Source organism: Ptychodera flava, chromosome 6 (genome assembly GCF_041260155.1).
Source record: "Ptychodera flava strain L36383 chromosome 6, AS_Pfla_20210202, whole genome shotgun sequence".
Classification (NCBI taxonomy): Eukaryota; Metazoa; Hemichordata; class Enteropneusta; family Ptychoderidae; genus Ptychodera; species Ptychodera flava.
In genome coordinates, this window is record NC_091933.1 from 45,762,164 (window position 1) to 45,784,639 (window position 22,476).

General features: G+C 37.5%; 2 protein-coding genes across 3 annotated transcripts; one reads left to right on the plus strand and one right to left on the minus strand.

Annotated features, from left to right (window-relative positions):
* The first annotated feature begins 18 nt into the window (after positions 1–18).
* On the plus strand, positions 19–7,333 carry LOC139135959 (large ribosomal subunit protein uL2m-like). Its single transcript, XM_070703749.1, has 5 exons — positions 19–101; positions 3,394–3,678; positions 4,434–4,682; positions 5,924–6,175; positions 7,037–7,333. The coding sequence occupies exons 2-5, from the start codon at positions 3,459–3,461 to the stop codon at positions 7,186–7,188; spliced, it is 873 nt and encodes a 290-aa protein (XP_070559850.1). The 5' UTR covers positions 19–101; positions 3,394–3,458; the 3' UTR covers positions 7,189–7,333.
* Positions 7,334–8,447: 1,114 nt separating this feature from the next.
* Positions 8,448–21,815, minus strand: LOC139135958 (major facilitator superfamily domain-containing protein 3-like). 2 transcript variants are annotated; one of them, XM_070703746.1, is made up of 5 exons: positions 21,689–21,815; positions 18,534–19,474; positions 14,563–14,710; positions 12,949–13,061; positions 8,448–12,223 (listed from the first exon to the last, which is right to left on the minus strand). In XM_070703746.1, exons 1-5 carry the CDS (start codon positions 21,697–21,699, stop codon positions 11,919–11,921), a joined length of 1,518 nt encoding a protein of 505 aa, XP_070559847.1. In that variant the 5' UTR covers positions 21,700–21,815; the 3' UTR covers positions 8,448–11,918. The 2 variants fall into 2 exon arrangements, with proteins under 2 accessions (XP_070559847.1, XP_070559849.1); XM_070703748.1 differs by lacking the exon at positions 12,949–13,061 and having other exon boundaries at positions 11,853–12,223.
* Between the last annotated feature and the right edge of the window lie 661 nt (positions 21,816–22,476).

The following is a 22,476-nucleotide window of genomic DNA, read 5'->3' on the forward strand; positions in this document are numbered from 1 at the left end:
AAATTTGTCGAACGAGGCTATAAAGGAATGCTTTCGGGTCAGAGGTTGCAAAATGGTGGACTTAATACGATCCCTGATCCCGACGGTAAAGCAGTGCATTGGTATGTATTTTCAACGCTAAAGATATCCCAAGCCGATGCTTTATCTGTGTGAGCTCGAATACACTTTTGCTCGATTTCAGAACCATCGACACTTGTATACCAACGTGCTACAGAATTTTAGAGACTCTAACCAGTAGAAAGCACACAGACCTTGCATGCCCCCACGCGACGTATCGGAGCGAACAGTGCAGCATAACTAGCATGTAGTGTGTTTGCTGCAGTTTCCGTAGCCCCGCAACTCTTCTTGAAGATTTTCTGTGTTTTCCCCAACACAAAAAATCTTCAAGGGGAGTTGCGGGGCTACGAAACTGCAGCAATAGTGTGTAAACTAGTCCATGCCATGCCAATAAAATCCTGGGCACTTGGATGATCGGACTGATCATTCGTCATTCAGTTTATGGTCTAGGGTATCTTTTGTACCAGTTGCATAGCCCACAACCTTCCCCTGCGATTTTTAAGGTAGGGGTGTGGTGTCAAAAATATATCGCGTGGTGGGGGAGTCCGCAGCGGTTGGAGTCGTTAGCTACGGAACTGCCATTGGGAAGTCTGGCATTTACAGGATAGGCCAGTAGGATAGGAGCTAGTTAGCCCTGCGTACGATGCTGTGTGTTCCGCTACAGCTAATAGCCCCGCTCACCACAGCCCTGCAAAGACCCGTACGTAGAGTTGGTGACTTCAAATCCATTTTTGGACTTGACGTAAAAAGCCAAATTACTGCCGAAATTCAGCGTTCTTGGGCCCAAGTCGTATCCCTGCCTACCTCAGCTACTCGATCGCTTCCAAAAATGCCAGTCTTTTATTCTTTTTTCGTAAATAACCGTCGATGTCGGCAACTCTCTCGCTAGCCCTGCGTACGTACGCAGTGTACGCTGTGTGTTAGGAACGCACACAGGGAATGCACAGCGTACACTGCGTACGTACGCAGGGCTAGCGAGAGAGTTGCCGACATCGACGGTTATTTACGAAAAAAGAATAAAAGACTGGCATTTTTGGAAGCGATTGAGTAGCTGAGGTAGGCAGGGATACGACTTGGGGCCCAGAACCTGAATTCGGCAGTAATTTGGCTTTTTACGTCAAGTCCAAAATGGATTTGAAGTCACCAACTCTACGTACGGGTCTTTGCAGGGCTGTGGTGAGCGGGGCTATTAGCTGTAGCGGAACACACAGCATCGTACGCAGGGCTAGGAGCTAGTGTGTGTGTGTGTGTGTGTGTGTGTGTTGTTCGGTCCTACTAATTACTGCCCGTGACTGCCCGTAGCTGCCTGAGGACTGCCCGAGAACTGCCCGAGCACTGCCCGAGGAAAAAGTGGGCCAAATTTCGCCAATTTTAACACTAGGCCAATAGGTTCAGTTTATATCATGCCCAGCCAACCAAAAATATCATTGATTTGGCGTTAACCTGATGTTTTCTTCTCCGGCGGTTTTGGAACTCTGAAGACATCCCGGCTCGAAGGACATCCGCCAGCTTGATAGGGAGATCATACCATTTAGTTCGAGAGGTGGTACAATAACCTCGGCGAGTGCGTACAGCTTGATAGCCTACCACCCCTTGCACTGAATGGTATGATCTCACAATCAAGATGGGGACGTCTTTCTCGTCGAAAGCCCGGCGTCTTTCGGGTTCTAAAACCGCTAGAGAAAACACCAAATCAATGATATTTTTGGTTAGCCAGGCATAATATAAGTTCAAGCTATTGGCTTAGTGTTAAAATTGGTGAAATTTGGCCTACTTGCTCATCGGGCAGTTCTCGGGCAGTCCTCAGGCAGCTACGGGCAGTCACGGGCAGTAATTAGTAGGACCCTGTGTGTTTAATATATATATATATATATATATTTATATTATATATATCACGTGGCTATTGATAGGCGCCTGTCAATAGACAAAAAATGGCTATTGACACGCGGGACGTTTTCGCCAAAATTCACCACATTTTACGAAAGAAACTGCCCATGCTTGTTAGAATGCTTTACAAAGCCTTTTTTCACTGAAATATGGACAAAGTCGCCGCATTTTTGCGTATTGCACAAGTTAACCTTGCACGATGTTGCCTCAACACTGCACCTGTCAATAGTCAAAATCTGGCTATTGACACGCGGGACTCGTTCGTCAAATTTTACTGGTTTTTAAAGTAATAAACTGGCCCATGCTTCTCAGAATGTTTTACATAGCCTTTTTTATGCATGAAAATATGGACAAGGCGCCGTAGACTTCAACTTTTGGCCGCAATTTAGCGTACACACGTAAACCCGGCGTGTACGATGTTGCCTCACCACCGCGCCTCGCCTGTCAATAGCCAAGAGTTGACTATAGCCAAGAGTTGGCTATTTACACGCGGGACTCGTTCGTCAAATTTTACCGGATTTTAGCGAAACTAAGTGCCCCATGCTTCTCAAAATATTTCATATAACCTTCTTATGCATGAAATTATGAACAAGACACCGTAGACTTTACCGTATACGATGTTGCACCAATGCCTGTCAGTAGACAGAATCCGGCTATTGACAGGTGCCTAGTCAATAGACAAAAGTTGGCTATTGACACGTGGGACTTTTTTAGCCAAATTTTTACCAGATTTCAGCGAAATAAACTTCCTAATGCAGTGCAAATAAGAAATGAATGAGAAATTTAGATTCCTTATCTGCACCGCGGTGGTGCGAATAAGAAATTCCTTATCCGCAACGCTGCGGTGGGAATAAGAAAGTTATCATGCAAAAGCAATCTTAGTGTCATGCATTTGCATAATGTATGCCAATTTCCTGTCAGTTAAAGTATATACAATCCAAACTACACAATGACAACAACAAAATCTACATGTGATCAGGGTGGACTGCTTTGCGCTGATATCTGAATGTTACCTTACCAAATTTTAAACTGGTATGTGTATATTTGCATATGTTGATATAGGATTATATATTTTACAAGAAAATGAATGCAATCATATCCCATCTGACCTCCCCCACTGGCTTAGATCACCGATGCAGGCACTATAGCCAGGCTTACAAGTGGCAGACATCACAAGATACTTGCATGGGAAGCTTATGAGATTTGTTGATACCCAGATGATAATAGAGTTTTGTGATAACTACCAGAAATATTAGCTGAGTGAACATCTAGTTCCATAAACACTATTGTATTTAAAGCAGGGAATGTGGTATGGGGATGGAGCAGTATTCAGTCTTATGCTTCAACTCACCAGCAGTCCACTTGCAAAGTTTTTAGCGTAGAAAATGTAATTTTGTTTGGGCATTTATTGTTAAATGAAGATCTTATAGGTTATATATTTATTCACAGAATTAAGTGGTGTCCGTGGAATTTAAGAAATAATATTAATTTTCCTGGTGTGGGAAGTTAATATCATGGCTGCCAGAACTCTGAGTGTTATTTTCCAAAGACTTTCAATATCTAGTAAGCAAAGTGGACAGGAGTTACTCCACAATCCTGTGTTTGGAAGTTGCCTGCCCGCATCATGGCTGCATACGTCAGCCACCCTCGAAGGAATTGCAAAATTTCGAAACCCTGACAAATATACAGTGAAACCAATTGGATTCAATAAAACTGGTGGCAGAGATCACACAGGTGAGCTTGTTCACAGTTCATGGCTACGATGTTTTCTTTACAAAATAGAGCTAATTATGATCATAGGTTTGTTACCAAGTAGTAGTAATGGCATTGTGTGCATCATGTCAGTTGTTGCTAACTGATTGCAAGTGTTCATTGCAGAATGATGGACAATTGAAATGCAATGATAACAAAATTTCCAAATTTTAAATCAGAAATTTAGAAATTACATAGGCTTACACAATGATTTCAGCATGTAATTCTAAAGTTCTAGAGGATATTTTACATTTTATTTTCCATTTAGTCTCATAACATGTATGACAGATATCGAGTTATACTGATTATTTTGGAGCTTTGCTTTGGAACTGCCACTGTCTTGCTATCCAAGGAGATGAAGAATGTGAGCATTGATTCAACAACTTTTGAACAAAGATGATTGCCAGATTACTTTTTATTTTAGCACCACATATTTTCCAGGTTTTCACATGCTCTGCTGTGATCTTATGTTTCTATATAATAGCATTTGAAAACCCTTTTGGCATGCATGATGTAGATAAAACCTGCATCCCATGGAGTGCCTTTAAATTACAGAATAAGTAAATACACATAGTGATATTCTCCTTACATAACATAGTTATGAATTCTACTGGGACGTGAGACCCTAGTATTCTTGAATTTTTATGTTCTTTTAGTTTTCAATTTATATAATGTAACTGTACTAAAGGTAATTTAACTGTATTAAAGGTATTGTATCAAATTTGTCAAACGCACAGGCAGGATAAGGACTCACGGAAGAGGTGGAGGACAAAAACAGCGATACCGGATGATTGCGTTTAAAAGATACGGACCTGAGGAAGGACCACCAGTAGAAGAGAAAGTCATGAAAATTATGTACGATCCAAACAGAACAGCAAATATTGCCCTGGTAGCTGGTCAAAATCATAAAAAATACATCACAGCAACCGTGAATATGAAAGAAGGGGATATCATCAAATCATCTCGTCATATAGGAAGAATGACAGGTAAGGAGTTTATTTGAAAAATATTGTCATTCTTTACCCAAATATGGATGGTTGCATAGTTACACACCAATGTGATGCACAGGTACTAGAATCAATAAAGTAGTATGAGCTGCATAACTCCCTGAAATTTTTGACCTCAAAATATCTTCTAATTTTCACAGATATTCTTTTTAATTATACCAGTGAAATGATTTAACTATGTCATGTCAACCAATCTTCATTTGTGAAGGAATTGACAAGGAATGAAAGGGTTTTTGTTCATTTCAAGTTTCTTGTCAACCTTCATTTGTGAAGTTATGAAGAAATAGACAATGAAGAAATGAAACTTGTCAGTTCATTTTAAATTTCCAATTTTCAAAAAATTCACATATTAGCAAGAAAACAAGAATAGCATAATACATGTAGCATATCACAGTGGAGGACTTTCAGTGCAATGTGTATGAGTGGTTGATGCCACTTACATATGTGAAAATTCCCGTTTGTGTGACGATCCCATTTGTGTGTGGTGTGTGTGTGTGTGTGTGTGTGTGTGTGTGTGAAATTCCAATTTGTGTGTGTGAAGATTTCACTGGGTATATGCGCCATGTCCACTATCATTTGCTCAATCACATACATGTATTTGATTGCTATAATTTTAGTGCATCTCATTGAGTTGTTAACAATACTGGTGCTTGTATACACATCCTTCAGTAAGTCAGTGAATCTGTCTGGAATAATTGTCATTTGAAAGTAAATTTATGAAAACAATGGCAAAAGAAGCAGCTTAGGGGCCTTTAATTGTTACCAAATCTCCTTTTGGCAACCCATCTCCAGTTTTGTACATACAGTGTCTTTGATCTTATGTTTCATACCAGTCTATCCAAAAATATATAGAACTTCTATTTGCTATAGAAGTGAAAGCCAATATAATTTAATTCCCACTGTGTAACTGTATACATTCTTCACCACATGCATGATGAAAGAGTACCTGGAGTGATTTCTTTTTGCTCCTAGTGACAGCTGTTTGAACACATGTGCACGCTCAAATTCCTACTTACATACAGATACATTCACACATACACCCATTTTATTTCAAAGCATTGGGTGATCAGAATTGAAATATTTATGTGGTGCACTGTCTCTTTATCATCATCATCATAAAAGAGACAACTTGCATTCCATGTATTTTATGTCTATGCAAATAAAACACAAGTAATTTGCTTTCACTGAATATGTTTTGTGCATTTTTTTTCTCTCATCAGTCGCAGCCGATGAGGGTGATGCATATTGTTTAGGTGCTCTACCTGTGGGCACACTAGTCAACTCTGTGGAGCTGTATCCAGGAACTGGTGGTATCATAGCAAGGGCTGCCGGTACATGCTGTCAGATCATCAGAAAGGCTGGAGGACAAGTTATTTTACAAATGCCATCAAAACAACAGATTAGTGTCAGTGAGAGGTGTGTGGCGACAGTTGGAAGAGTCTCCAATCCAAATCATAATAAATTAGTACTAGGTAGGTCATCTCTTCATTATCTATAAATCCATGATTTTAATCCTCTTCCTCCCAAGTTGTATTTATTTCTATGGTTTGTCTATGGAGTCGGCAGAAAGAGAATTTGAAGCCTTTTCAAGTGTTGAGCCATTCTGAAAGAATTTGCGTAGCAAAGAATCCCTCTGCAAGATAAGGCTGTTCTTGGAAAATTTCCTTCAATAGTTTTCTTTCACGCAAATTTCCAGCGTCAATGCATCCCTGTCCTTAGAAAGGCTGACATGGAAATCTCTAACACAAATTGCATTGTTTTACAAAATACCGCTACCAGAGTAGTGTTGTAACCCTTTCAGGCTGACTTCTGGGTAACTTGCCAGAATTACCCCAATGAACCTGAAAGGGTTAAGATGTTTTTCCCCAGCAATCTTCAATCCGTAAGGGTACTTGCAGTTTTACTAGTTTGACAAGTTCTGATACAGTGGAACCTGTCTATAATGAAAATTTCATTCAAGTTGAGTATTGTGTATTCAGGATAACGTCCTATGAACCTAGTTAATAAGTAGAATGTCAAACAACTTCTGAGAAGAAAACTAGTAAATTCACAAGTGTTTAAACAGTACTGTCAGCACTCTTCTATTACTCAAGCAATAATAGCAAGATAGGGGAACCAAAGTAACTCCTCATTGGTCATTTGTCATCTATCTGCTTTACAGTGTTCTATGTTTGGATAACCACTACTCTAATTTGACAGAGTTTTCATGAAAACGAAAGTGAATTTTTTTCAGTACCTGCATTGTGTATTTTGACACATCACTACCAATCAGCTAGTTGTGTAAAGATTTGATTCGCCTCTGATGCATGCACATTGTTGATCTGTGTTCTCAGGCAAAGCCGGTAAGCTGCGTCAGCTTGGTTGGCGACCTCAGAGTGGATGGTGGCAGAGGAAAGGAGGATGGGCTGGGAGAAAGATCAAAAAACTTCCACCAGTGAAGGTGTTTTTAGATCCAGCTAGACAAGGAACCCACATTGATGTTTGACATCATTTTTCAGTGTTGGACAGTGCTTTTGTCTGTACAGTTTTTATGAAAGAGAAATTCCTCTTTTCTTGAAAATCGTCACGAAGGAAACATTAGGTGTAATAAACTGATTACTCCATGTGTGTAAATCTCTTTATTCCTTGTACAGGTTGAGTGACCTTTGCATGTGTTGACCTTTGGAACTGCAGCATCAGCTTTGCATGTGTCTATCATCTAAAACTGTTGTGTCTATCATCTAAAACTGTGGTGATAATCAGCAGAGGGTCCTTGGTTCATCTTAACTCATCAAGATTAATTAATCATGATTTGTCAATAAGTTTGTAGGTAAATCTGATTTAAAAATTCTCAAACAGCAGATGGCAGTCATCATGGGTCAAGCAAGTTCACACAGGTTCAAAAACTTGGCGCGAGTTTTCAGTGTTATCAACAGACTTAGGATTATCAAACAAAACTTCTCAATGATTTATAAAAAAACATACATTTCACAGATGATGTTTTGTTCAATCATGGAGAATGTTGTGAAACACTCTAAACCATGTGACACGTAAAATCTGCCCCTTTCATGAAATTAAATACTTCTTTTCTCAGATTTGCATTGTACAGCTAATGTGCTCTTTAACTAAAATTCTTTAACCCTTTCACCACCATGGTTTTACCCAAACCCATTGTTCTAAATGGTGATCTTGGACCTGTTTACAGGGAATTGGGTGTGAACAGGTTAAAGTAAGTTTGAAAGTATTTATATGCAGAACGTAAATCAGGGTGTGCCAAATAAGATCTGAAACGTGACGATTTGAGAATTCTGACACTTGTCCATTTCATGTCATGATAATTGTGGATGACTGTAACACAAATGTGTTTGGAAACTTTTATTACCATTATTATAATAACAATAACAGTATGGTAGGTTATGGTCAACACTGTCACATGTTCCTGTTATGCTCTTGTGAAAACGAGCTGATGCCCCAATATGTGACATCAAAGTTCGACAAGTTTTTATAAATGTCAGAAAAAATTGTAGAAACATTAGTAGCATTGTTGAAATTATTGCCATCAGTTGGTGGTTGTAAAGTAATAAACCAAGAATGACATTATGTGTAATTTCCAGATAACTGTGTTTTATCTTTCATGTGTCAGTGACACCGCACCTGCTCAGCCTTCCTACAATGAATCTTTCCCAGGCATTGAAGAGCGCCCTCTGGTGATAGCATATACCAGTACCATGAGTAGACAATAAATGAAGCAAGTTCGAAGCGCAGTTTGGTTCTTATAAGTTTATTCTGTTTGCAGCAAGTTACAAGGGAATTATGCTATGGGCAAAAAAATGTGGCAAAAGTGTTGTTCTAACATGAAAATATGGAAAGAACAGGTACGTTTGAGGTAGGCAGTCATAGTACAGTATGATATTGAAACAGTAAAATGTTCTGGTATGTAGAACACTCAATATGACGTGAAAGGTGGATACTGACATATCATCCATGTATTGCAATGTGTTCTGATAATGTGTTCAATTGAGAATCTCTACTAAGCCCACTAATATTCCTTAACATCCTGTACAATTTTGGGTGTTTTTGTATAAAAGTGAAGGAAGTGAAGGAATTTTAACCTGAAGTCAAGATCACCACTTGTGACTCTGATAAGTCTTCACAAAGCTTCAATTATTTATGCAGTGAATACAGGTGTTACTCATACAACATAAAATCCAATCTGATTAAAATCAGATGTAGAGTACGGCAACCTGTACTTGCGCAGTATTCTCTTGCTGTTGCCTCTGTATTAGAGGCGACAGCAAGAGAATACCACCCTAGTACAGGTCGCCGTACTCTACATCAGATTTTAATCAGATTGCATAAAATCATAAAAGAATCCCCATCAAAGTTACTCGTATGTATGTCATTAATTTTCATTTTCTCTAGGCCTGCACTGAGAGATTTGGTCTTTACTAGAAATGCTGCTACTGTAATTTCATTGGTACTTTGAAATTTGCTTCCGTGTACATGTTTCATGGTATTTGCCTCAAAAACTGGTTTTCTGAAGATAATACACCGCACAATAAAACAGCTAAAGTAGTACAAGTTTTGACAAAATTGATGTCTACATAACGAAAAATATCACACATAAAAAGGGGGACTTCAATGGAAAAATGCTGACATACATAGATGCTGGAATGTGACTGTCGCTAAGTAACAAGGATTTATGATTTATCGAATAACCTACAGACTAGTACACGATATATGACAGCAGTCTGAGGAGAATATGCATTTAGTCATCGTTGGGTTTATATTCTTACGCAATGCTCATAAATAGACTTTGCTATTTTAAAATGAGTACTTTTGTACCTGGTATCAGGCTTCAAGCATTAGATGGAATAACATTTGTCCAAAGGGACAGTCAATTTCTTAACCCTTTCAGGCTTGACTTTCTGTTAATTTACCAGAGCTACCCCTATATATAGGGGTTTAGGCCTGAAAGGGTTAATACTGTTAATCTACCAGATTGATGTCTCGCTGTCTTCTGTGACGACACAAGAACATTGTAATGTACCGTACGCTCTCCCTCAGAGATACAACTGCCAATGAAGGCTATGACAGTTACACTTGAAATTAGGAGATGGTGTAGTGTCTGCTGGAATTTTAATTTCATATCTTTTAAGAGTCTCATTAAATTAAGAAGATACTTCAACTCTTAGCCTGCCAGGCATGTGACTTCTTCATCTGCCAAGTCAGTGAACAGCTGTAGAGGGTTAAAACCTACACATATTTTTTACTTTAAAATATCGCTGATCACAAATGACGTCACTGTTCTCTCTCATTAATATGCATAAATAAATATTTATCCGCATTTTCCACATGAAGGACAAATATAAAACCTGCAAGTGTTAGAATGGCTATTTAGCGTCACACTTATTCGTATGCATTGATGACTGAGACTACAAGCTGCAACAACAGCCGCGCATACAACGACAAAATTTGTCTGAATTTCAGCGTATTTGTCCAAAAGTCGCGCGTGTGCAGCTATATTTAGTAACAAACCCGAAATTGCGATCAACGCTATTCAAGTTAAAACTCTCTCTGTTTTCAGAGGCCTAAACCCTTTGGGCGCCAAAGTCTATTTTTCTTCCCTTTACAAAATAAACCCCACTTAATATTTCTCAGATTTTTGCCAAAATTTTGAGAAAAAAATGTAGCAAATGAAATATGATGTCAATTTGGTCCAAAATTAACAAAAAAATTACAGTAAAATTCATAAAAATTGATAAAATATTGTACTAAAATTTTGGCGGGAAAAAATTACAGCGCTCAAAGGGTTAAAATATTCAAGGCTCTGTTATATATGAGATATGTTATGCCTCACTGGTTTTGACACACTTGACCTGATGGTGAAATATGAACTTGGCAGAATACAAAAGGGTGAATTGTCAGCGTCAACAATGTATACAGTGATCAAGGTAAAAGAAAAGGAAAAGTTACCGAACAGACAAACATGTTGACATTTAAACACTTTCAAAGCAGACACTAAAAAATATGGCAGTGGATTAAACACAGCACATAGTTCCATCAAGTCAAAACTCACAAACTAATACCACACTATACTACTGGTAAATAAATTTTTGACATTATAATGGCTAGACTAGAAACAGTTCAGTTACTTTGGAATCACTTTGTGACCTTGTCTTGGTGGTAATGGAGCACCCACATACAACTCAAGTCTTCAAGTCCAAGTCTATGTTAGTGACTTGAAGCACACAGAAGACTTGCAGACGTAAACAAGTTCAGAACAGCGTTAAAATATTTTGGTTATACAGTACAAAGCTCTGTGACTGGAAAAAATAGCTAACAGCAATGCATAGTGTTGATAAAAACACCTCCACATGTAACATTTTATAAATATTGACGATGAAGATCTCAAAAATGAGTAACATCATGACTACTGTACTAAAAAAATAAATAATTTCATTTGTCAATTTACAATGCTTGCAAGGGTGACATCACAAGGTAACTTGGTTATACAGAATATTTCACATACCATGGAAGTTTGACAGCTGACAATGGAGCATAAACCTTGATCTTCAAGATAAATCTCTCACCCATTCATGTCCATATCAAAGTACAGAGGTCAGTAGTTGCCATAGAAACAATTGAAACATTTTTTACCAATGTGGTAATGATGAACAGCATTTTTTGTCACCAATTATATTAATCTCATCCCTCAGACCTCTAGTCACATGATAAAAATGTCTCTCTTGAGATCTTGGGTGTAATCTTGGCTGAAATCAGCTGTCAGGATCAGATATCAGAAATAAGAACACAATAGGTTTCAAAACACATGCACATTTTAGATAAATTATAATCATGAGCTCATTGTTACCAGTAATAATAAGGTTGAAATCCCTGAAGACCAATAAAAAATCTGTGAAAATTACAAACTCATTGCACAAATTATGAATGAAACAAAAGTAGAATGTTGACGATCTCTTGCACTTTTCCCCTTATAGAACAGTGTCATAGAACACTATGTAGTGTATGAACAATATCACAGACAAGCTACACGCATAAGCTGGGTGAGTGTTGGATCTTCACATACCTGATTGCTGAAGGTGTGTGCCTGTACTTGCTGTGAATTCAGCTATGTTTGTGACATTCTAGGCCCAAACTGTATGAGCAGGTCTGTATGAGATGGTTGAGGACAATTTTTGATTTTTCTTCGAAAAATATGTCATTGTATGAACTTTAATAGTTTTTCTGTGCTGGTTTGGGTAAATGCTGGTATTTGATCCACAACATTGGAATCACAATTACAGATAGAATTATGAACACTGAAAACATCACTGAATATCCAAGCCAGTCAGTTGTCAGTCCAGCTACCAACATAAAGCTCAGTTTGCCCATGACTTCCAGCGTGGCCAACAGTGTCCAGTGAGTGGCTTGCATGTCTTGTGGTGCACCCTGGGAGCACTGCATCATCATAGTGAAGGTTGCCGTGGTGATCAGCCCTCCATTCAGTTGAAGCAGACACATTGAGGTTATGGAAAGACCTTGCAGAGAAATTCAAAAGATAATGATGAATCCACTGATGTGTTACACAAAATTGTAGCTTTAAACTTTATTTGGTCTTTGTTAAAAAAGACTGAACTTTTTGCCATCAAAAACTGAGAAAACATCAAAAACAACTTTGATCTGGTGACACCTTTGTGTCCACAAGTCATTCACTGTGGATTTATCAAAACTATGATACTGCATTGTGGGTAGCAAAGTCTTCCTTACCAAGGCATCTCTCATCCACATGTACCTAAGGCAACTTTAGGCAAGTAAATAATTTAAATTAAAATGAGTCATTTATCATTTAATTCACACACTCAAACAATTATTCATGTATACTTCCAACATACTGGTAGGCTTTGCATTTTATCTCAGGAACCAAAACGTTCTATTATGTGATGACTTATTACTTTGGTCCACAATGCTTCATATCCGTGAGAGTGTTTCATTTGAAAAGCATGTGCTTTGTTTGAACATATTTCTCAATTTCAGTAAAAGATTTGGCAAGACAGTATAGTTTCTTGTGGCAAATCAAGGCAAGGCTGACAAAAACATTTATTGTGGGAAAAGTGAAAATGGATCCACTTACGACAAACATCTGTGATATGGTTGTAAAATACACTGTCGGTTTGTGTGTGTGTGTGTGTTTGTATTTTCTATGCTGGCTCATTCAAATATCGGCACGGAAAACATAAGAGATTAACAATAAATACTTTCTCACCGAGGAGTAATGAGTGATCTTCTGTTAAAGTTCCACACCATATGATACAACCCATGAGGACAATTGGTACCAGTCTCATGACGAACAGAGACAGGAGGATGGAAGTAGGCTTTCTGCGGTGAAATCAACATTTTTTACACAACCATGAAAATCTCTGTGAATATCATTCCCTTATTGATAATTTTCACCTGCCTCTAATCACTTAAATTAATCATGTAGTTACCATTACAGTGCGTGTTGAAGTGAAATTAGAAAAAAGTTCTCAAAGACATTTATGGCCACTGTAAGTTCATTCCACTGTTTACTGTCTCATCAAACTTCAAACATTTACAGACCTGAATCAAAGCCTGTTTTAAAGATGTACATGATCAGCCTGTGTTCATGTGACACAAAGTTTTACTAAAAGAGCTAGCACATCAGCACTGATATTTGTGATACCTTAAGCAACAAAGAATCAAAAATTTCTTGCTATGAAATGTCTTGAGGCAAGAAAAATTCATTGCTTGTCACACATAGCTACATCAATTAAGTGGTAGGATTTCTGCACACATTTTATTTTCATATTATTTTGATTGAACTCAACATTCATTCACTGAAAATAAAATGGGACTCATTTGACATGTCGATTTTTTATTTTTTGCATGATCTGAATTAATTCAGCAAACGATTAAATTGTATTGGCATTAACATTGCATGGAGATGGTCATGCTTATTTCTCTCATGATCAATGGTAAATCAGAGTTTATCCTCGACAGGCCACAGCCGGACTATTGACATTTTATCTCCAAAACCCATTCTAGCATCATGTAGACAGATATAATACACACATAACGAAAGATATTTCATTGTTGAATAGCTAGCTGATGTAATGCCGGCATGGCCCTATCAATGTATACTGGTCAGGTCACACCATTCCATCACGCACTTTGTCTACAACTTTGTATATTTCACAACTCTTTAATGACCCTTAAAATAACCATTCAATGACCCTAAATGATGTATGCACATATACAGGTATGCGCTGTGAACAGAAAATGTGTCAATAGCCAGGTGGCTCATGGCAAATATGCATACATTCCCTGGGATGCACTCATTGTACATTCATTTATATTTTTGTTCTAGAAAGAGATCGTCTTCAATTACAACACAGCTATTTTACAATAAATGAAGCCTACTGGTGTACTGTCTATGGTAACAGTTCACATTTTGTATTCATTTATACATTAATATGCGCTGTAAGTGCAGCTGAAAACGAACACTGCAAGGTGTTGTGAATCACAGATTAATTTCTGCACGTTAGAATACCACACACATAAATGCATGCATATATATGTACATGCACAAAGTTTTACATGTAATTATAATAATAATAATAATAACAATAATATAATAAAATAACAATAATAATAATAATACAATAACACTTTATTTCAGGATAGATGCATCTGTATCAAATGCAATGCCTGAACAACTCATAAATTTAATACTAGTTCTAGCTACTACTAATTTTGATAGCCTCTAGTCAAACATGCATTATTTGAAAATAAAGTCGACACAAATTCATGAAGTGCAAACACTGAATGAGATAAAAATGTAAAAATTCAACATACTTACACGGAATATGATAGAATCCATCCAGAGAGGAGTGACCCCAGAATGGATAAACTTTGACCTATGACCCCTGTCCATAATCCAACATAACTTGCAGATATCCCACAATCCACCATGTACAATGGAAACATACCATTTGCTCCTTGTTCCCCTACAAAGTGTTCAAAGTAATCAGATGTTAGTGTTTAGAGTCAACTGCTCCCGTGTGTCACATCAGTAGAAGTGTTTTCTTGATGTACATCAAGATATGTGATAATTTAAGTAAAATGTCTGCTGCATAACAAGTATTGATGTGAAGTCAGGAACCAGTAATACTTGGCAATCTATTCATTTTATTCAACGAAGCACATTGATACATAAACAAATGATAAATACCAAACAGCATTACAGGTTTGTCATGATGAAATGCTACCTTTAGGAACAGCGAGTGAGTCACAGCAGATTTGGAAATGATTGCCTGCCCACCTGACCAAGGCAGTCAGTAGACCAGAAAATGTTACCAGTTTTACTAAGACCCTAATGCAGTGGTCTCCTACAATACAATACAAATGCATACAATCACAGAAGGGACTGCATGCCCTTGAAAAACCATTTACCTATTTTCTGCAATCAACTTTAAAATAACAATAACATCAGCCCAATTTATTATTACAGCACAGTCATTGAAGTCCATCTGAGTCAATTGGCATGAAACACTTGTTGAACTTTCACCAAACATTATGTACCTTTTCATTGAATTCTATATGAGGCTATTGAGTTGAGCAACCCCTTTAAGTTGATGATACAATGGGCCAGGCCTATATGCCAGCTAAAACTGTTGCAATTCGATTGCATTGACCAATGATAGATTTGACTGGAATCGCCTTCATATATATTGCATAGGCCAATCATGAAGCTGATTTTAAATGACCATGCAGGTCTGCTACATCAACTTGACAGAATGGCGTGTCTATGGCACACTGTCTAGCTTATTGGTCCACAATAGACCAATCACAAGACAGAAAGCTGCTAGGCTGTGTAAGTATACAGATTCTGGAAATCAAAGCAATGAAAGATTCAATGGTTTGTTGACAATCAGCAATATACAATCCTGTACAATACAAACTAAGGTGCAGATATTCAGACATCACTCAGGAAAGTTGGTTCAGAAACCCTACCAGCGAGGATAAACGTCTGGACAATTAGGACTACATAAAGTATATTTATGGTGTGAATGACACCTTTTGACACCTTCCTACAAAAATGGTATAATTTTTAAGTGGAATCATAAAAGTGTGGAAGTTTGTCTGAAAAGAATAAAGTCAATCCATTCAAATGGTGATATCAACATCACTGAGTACATCTTGGCTGCAATTATATGATTTGTGAGGCATGCTTCACTCATGGTTCAAAATATTGACTGTGGACAAATATACACTTTGATATATCATGACACACCTTCTTTTGTTCTATGCCAACATAATGAGATTTTTCAGAAAAAATGTAACGCACTCCAATGTTTGATAAACAGGTTATTGGAAAAATTTCAAAATATGTGATAAAACATTCTTTCTTCAGGAATTTTAGAAACATTGTCTTTCTTCAAGTTCAGGAATTTTAGAAACATTTGTGAAGCATTGTCTTTAACAGTGTACATGCAAGTGCTGTAATTTACAGAAATTTAAACCCTTTCATGCATGTTTATTAATGGAAACACTAATGTCTATAGGTTATGCTAAGTATGGACCAAGACCACAGAACAGCCAAACTTTGCAATGGTGTATGACATGTTATGATGTATAACTACATGGAGGGCCATACAGTGAAACAAATGTCAACTGAAACAGGACGGTTGGCAAAACATTTATACTTCAGTTCTGATAAAATATCAGAGACGGCTGAAGTCCTATTACTTCACAGTTGGAGAACAAAATGTGTGTGTTCTGTTAACTTGTCAGGTGAGTGTACTTATAGCCTACACGTACATATTATAGCAACAGGTATGAAAAGATGTTGGTGTTGACCATTGTCATATCATCCTGGCTGTTTCATCACTACTTGGAAGTAGTCAAGGGATATGATGCAGGAAATCACTGTTATCAATGAACTCTGTTATGTCTTTTGATGACATGTCGCCATTAGTTGGAAGAACGGTACTGTCAGTGTTCAACAAATTGTGACATTACAAAATTTACAGGAAAAAACAAAATGATTGTTAATTTCAGTATTGATCAAATTTCAGTGTTTCAGTAACTTCAGTATTGATCCAAAGATATTTTTTGTTTTCACTTTACACTACAGGCTTGGAAATTGTACAACAGAAACTCAACAGATTTCCAATAAAGGATGCTCCTGCGATGGTTGAAGCATGTAAGATAGACACATTTTAATTTCCATTTGTATTGTAGGGATTGGGAAAATCATCTGATCCTACACTTTCATGACAAAGTAAAGTCACTGACCAATACGAGGTTATTCTGCGATGCTGAAACATTTCTGAATTTGTATCAACGCATCATGCAGCAATCTGTATCCATTAAACACGTCTACCATGGCAACAAGCAAACACAGAAGAGCAGTACCGGTAAAAGCACTCAAACTTTTGTACCTCTAAACTGGCAAGTTACAGCAACACAAATCAAATGTATCAGAGATAACAGTAAAACTCACTGGTATCAAGCATGGCTGCCCTTCAACCTAGTCACATCTCACATCCTAACACAGTGACTCTTTTTTTTCTCACCGAAAGAAACAAAAGCCAGTTTGAATATTTGCGAGTGACTGATACTATCATCATTTTGGCGGGTCCACAACTCAATAAAAACTTCACTCTGATTTATGTTCACCTTTGTACACAGATACACAACGTGGCTTCAGTGAGTTGTACAGTGCAGTGAACAGTACATGCAACTCTTCAACTCAACTTTGTTTTGGTCTTCTGCACTGAGAACACAGACTTGCTCTCATGACAATCAATCAATCAACTTTGCTTACAATATTTTCATCACTTTTCATTCCAACTTTTGATTTTCTTTTGTGGCGTCCATTTTATTTCCCAGCATGTGTCACTAAACACACCACTGGCTGTTAACTTTTGATGTAATAAACGCTGTATTTTTTTGTTGGTACTTTAAAGTATAGTTTCTTTTAAGTTCAATTCCTAAAATCATATGGGAACACCTGGTGTCAAACTTGTCAACACAGGTCGCATGTTTTATGTTCCACGTTATTGTTATTGTTAACTACTGAACTGTATTTCAGGATAGAATTTATTTGTCAATATAGAGCACAAGGTGATGTGTTCTCAATGCTGAACACCGATACTTGATATTTCAACATACTTTATCAAGCAGAAGGAAATCTCTGTTTTTTCTAGAACAAATAAAAACAAAAGTTACAGCTACTGTTTGATGTTTGCATAACCCAACACGTACTATCTGTCTGTACCATAACAAAAATGAATGTTTCAACAATAGGAGCTTAATGGTGTTTACCATGATATCGATTAGAGAACTGTTTGCCAATTGCTGTCATTGAGCAGCACAGCTTTTCAGACAAGATGTCAAAGTTATCGTATCAAGAGATAATGGGAAACTGACAAGGATGGCACTCGGTACTCCCAAATATCCATGGTAACACGGAGTACGTCATTTGTCTTTTGTCTTTCTTGTAAGTGCTATTCTCAAACAAATGAGCCATGGGGCAATTTCTCACAGATGAGAAAAACATTTCAAAAGCTTGTTTACAGAAAATGACTTTGCTGAGGGCAAATGTCTTTTTTACCAAAAACAGTCACTTATGTCCCTTGACACTTTAAAGAACAGAAAAACTTAAAATTCCAAAATTGCATCAGGTTTGCAACAATACTCATCAAGATTGATTGATGATCTTATAAACGGTACAAAAAAGGATCCTTAAGTTTGCTACTGTCTTTGGTCATATTCTCCCTGACTATTTAATTCCAGTCATGCTTTATACAACACACAATATCTTACCAAGTTTGTACAGGAGTACAAATGCAGCAATCCACATTGTCCCAGGTACACTGAGCACAGCATCAAACCATTGTGAAACATGTGTCATTCTGATTGGCTCTTCATGGACGGCTGAACACATTTCATCACATCTGAAACCCTTGGCATTCTCCCATTGGTTGTCAGCTGTTTCTGTGATTGCACTTGTATGTTCATTTGTCTTGATTAGTTTACCATTTCTGAGTACTGTGTGAGAACATGTCTCCCTTACATGTGCCAGTGAGGTGGTCTCCACTTTTTGGTGTCCTGGCAGAGTACTTCTGCTCTCAGCGTTGATTTTTTCACCCTTACCTCTTTTCACCTTGTTGCTTGTTTCAAGGTCGGGTATTTGTTTGATGATAGCTAGTGTAACAAAGTACACAGCTGTCAGGTTCAGGAAGAGACCGCTCCACCCAACATAATCATTCAACAACACAAGAAAACCTCCTCCAGCAATAGAACCCAGTTTATAACCAACAACTTGAGCTGTGTTGCCCTTCCCTAGTTCATCTTCCCTCAATATCGATATTGCGATTCCGTCAACAGCAATGTCCTGAGTTGCAGCCAGAAAATTCAAAAGGAAGATGACAGGGCAGACATACAGCAGAACTTTCGGTGAGACAGCCGCCCCACAGAGGCAAGTCAACGCTAGTCCAAACACACTGTACAGCAACCACTGTCTTTTTGTTCCCCACTTGTCAACAAGAGGTGCCCAGATGACTTTCAGTAACCATGGCAACAGCAGAAGTTTGATGAATCCCAGCGTAGTCAGGGATGTTCCATTTGCTCGCAGGTAGACTGGCAGGAATCGAGCTTGAAAGCCATATGGTATGCCTTGTACAAAGTATAAAAGTGTGAGGATAAAGATATTGCTGCTTAGGATCTGAAGAGCTGAAGGCAGGGCTATTGCTGATGGCAGCCATCTGTAATGAAGAAAATATATCAACAATCATATTCAGATTCATTGTGTAGAATGCGCCTCAGGGATGGATATTTGGATTCTCAAACTTTTACAATATTCTTTTGGCCTACTACTACTATACCACTTGTGGCGGCTCATTTTGAGCTTCTGGAATAAAGTAAATTTTCACTGGCATAGTTTTGTGAAATTCAGAAGTTTTATTTTTACCATAGAGATAATACAGAGATGATGGCCATTTTGAATTTCAAATATCTTTATATATTGTGTGATTTGTTAATCTGGTACCAAAATTTGCAAGGTGCCTCCAATTTTTATCCTTGATATTGAAAGAGAATGGTTTGAAGTTTGCTTCATGAAAGTTTGAACAAAAGTTATGTCTTTCATTTTCCTGAGCGTGAACTTCCCTAAAATCAAACCTAACTTATTTGAAAATTTTGAAAAATGATTACCCTTGTAAAAAATATGTCTCCATTTTTCAAAAAATTGACTAAAAACTAACAATATATGGATGACAACTGTAGAGAAAGAAAAGTAAACATTTGTCTGTCTGTATCAGTGATAAATATGATATGAATGTTCTCTGGCGATGGCTTCTTTAATTTGTTGTAAACTGATTTATCAGATTTTTCTTCATAAGCTTGGTGTTTGGTGTCATTAGGCTACAGTGAAAAAAAATGGAATGCAAACCTTGTAGAGATCATTATACAACATCCATGCTTTCTATTCATATAAACAAAACAGTTTGCACAACATGTGTATTTTTTCCCTACCATCATATATCTTGATACAATACCATGATGCCCATGTGAGATAATGAAAAGTTGAAAAGTTTGTGTTTTGAACAATTGCCTTGAACATGTTTCTGACTAATGCAGTAAGAAATTACCATTGTTTTAACTGCTGATGGGCCATGATCTAATTTTTACCACTTATATGTTTGAATATTCTCATACCAGTGTACTTGCTGTGTAGAAGGTGACTTCTAAGTGATTTGATTTGATTTGATTGTTTATATGTACATCTTCCATTTGCTTTGGCATTTCATCTTGGTTATAACAGCCAAAGTAGTACAGCTTTGAAAGTTTGTCTACCCCCCCCCCAAAAAAAGAACAAAACAAAAACAAAGAAACACAAGAAAAGAAAACAAAAAGAAAAACAACAAAATTAAATTGTAAAGTACGGTGCTATAGTAGAAAAATAACCAAATCTATGTGATGAGCACAGACTAAGTTGTTTGTCCAGTTTTGAGTTTCAGTTTGTAATTTTTCGGTGTTTAACTTCACTCCTGTCCTTATAGAAGATATGTTCACAAATTACATGTTTTTATCATATCGTAACATATTTTACAAGTTTTACAATTTGCACTTTAGATTGACTTTACTCTTTTCATGCGTAATGATGTAAAGCAGCTACAACACTGGATTTACAACACTGTACAAAAACAAACGGTTTTAAAAACTACAAAGATGAAAAATACAAATTCACGATCTCACATTATGAGAAATGTCACTAGAGAGAGTTACTCGATAATGACATAGTGTATCAAAGAGATTTACAATCGAGTTAAATCACGGTAAAAGGTCACTAGAAACAAAAAAATATTTCACCAGCATCCAATCCAACCGACCAATCTCCTTGGCAACATACCATCAAAGGGTGTGATACCGTATACGGTAAATAAACACCATTCAAGCGGTAAAATATTTGGTTGGGTGTCATGTTTTGGCATTTCTAATGTTTATTTATTGGAAACGTGCGACGCGACTAAGAGAAGCGAAATCGGTTATCATAATCATATACGAATATTTGGATTCATTCAACTTCAGTGACATGTACGTGCTCGGATACGACCTTAGACCCACTGCAATGTTTTCGCCACGACCTTCAGAGAAGACGCAGTTGGACGCTATCCGAGTTCATGTTTTTGGACGCATGCACCCTTGTTTGCGTTTCGTTAAGAGTCTTCGGCTACCAATCAACTACTGACGTCTCTGATTAAATGAACACAAGGTAGAAATCGATCAAGCATGGTAACCGTTGAAATGCGCCATGTGATCTCTATAATTTTTCTCATTTCACGATAGTAACTATCATAAACGTTACTTCCGTTCGCTTTAGTTACGTTACAACAAAGAACGTTACGTAATGCCTGACGTACAATCATCGCGTCTGACTCATTGCTTTATGTATCTATAGTTTGAATTCTTGCACTTACTGTTTTGGCATAGTAATATGGTTTTGTGAGACACTTCAAGAGAGGCTGCGCTGGCAAAGTACGCACTGTTATCAGACGTTATCGAGAGAAGCCGGTCGCCATGCATGTCAGCGCGCTGAACTTTGGCCCTCGAGGTCACTGCGCATCAACAGTAAATACCCATAATGCATCACGCTTGAAAAGTTACAAAGTAGACAGTAAAGATCGAGTAAGGAGCAAGTTAAGCATTAATGATTTTAATCATTAAACGATCACTAAACGTAAAGATCGTATAAAGACAAGGCTTTGCCGGGCCGATATCTATTTTACTTGTATGGCAACTTCACTGATCAACTCGACAAACTATAGCGCAGCACAAACTTGAAGACCGACCGAGCATCTGAGTCAAAAGTATGAAATACAACTGTAGGCCTACAGCCTAGCTGAATTCAGTTACACGTTAAGAGTAAGTCCCGTTTCTTTAAATCGCTTATTTTTCACAGATGCCTTTAGCTCTCTCAATGAATGAAAAATGTTCTCTATAACACTCGCGTGCAAAGTCTGCAGACAGGCATGCACGCAGTGCCCTCCAGCAGCAGTAATGGTAACTCTTGAAAGCTCAATATCCTGATGTATAAGCGCTTACAAACTGTAAACAAATTCGCCATCTATTTTTTTTCCATCGTTCTCACAAAGGTAAGCAGGTGATAAGTTTAAATAACATAAGAACGTAAAGTCGTCGCACTCATTGTATTGATCTACAATACTAGTTCAAAACATGCACTGAATGGTAAATATCAAATTTTGCA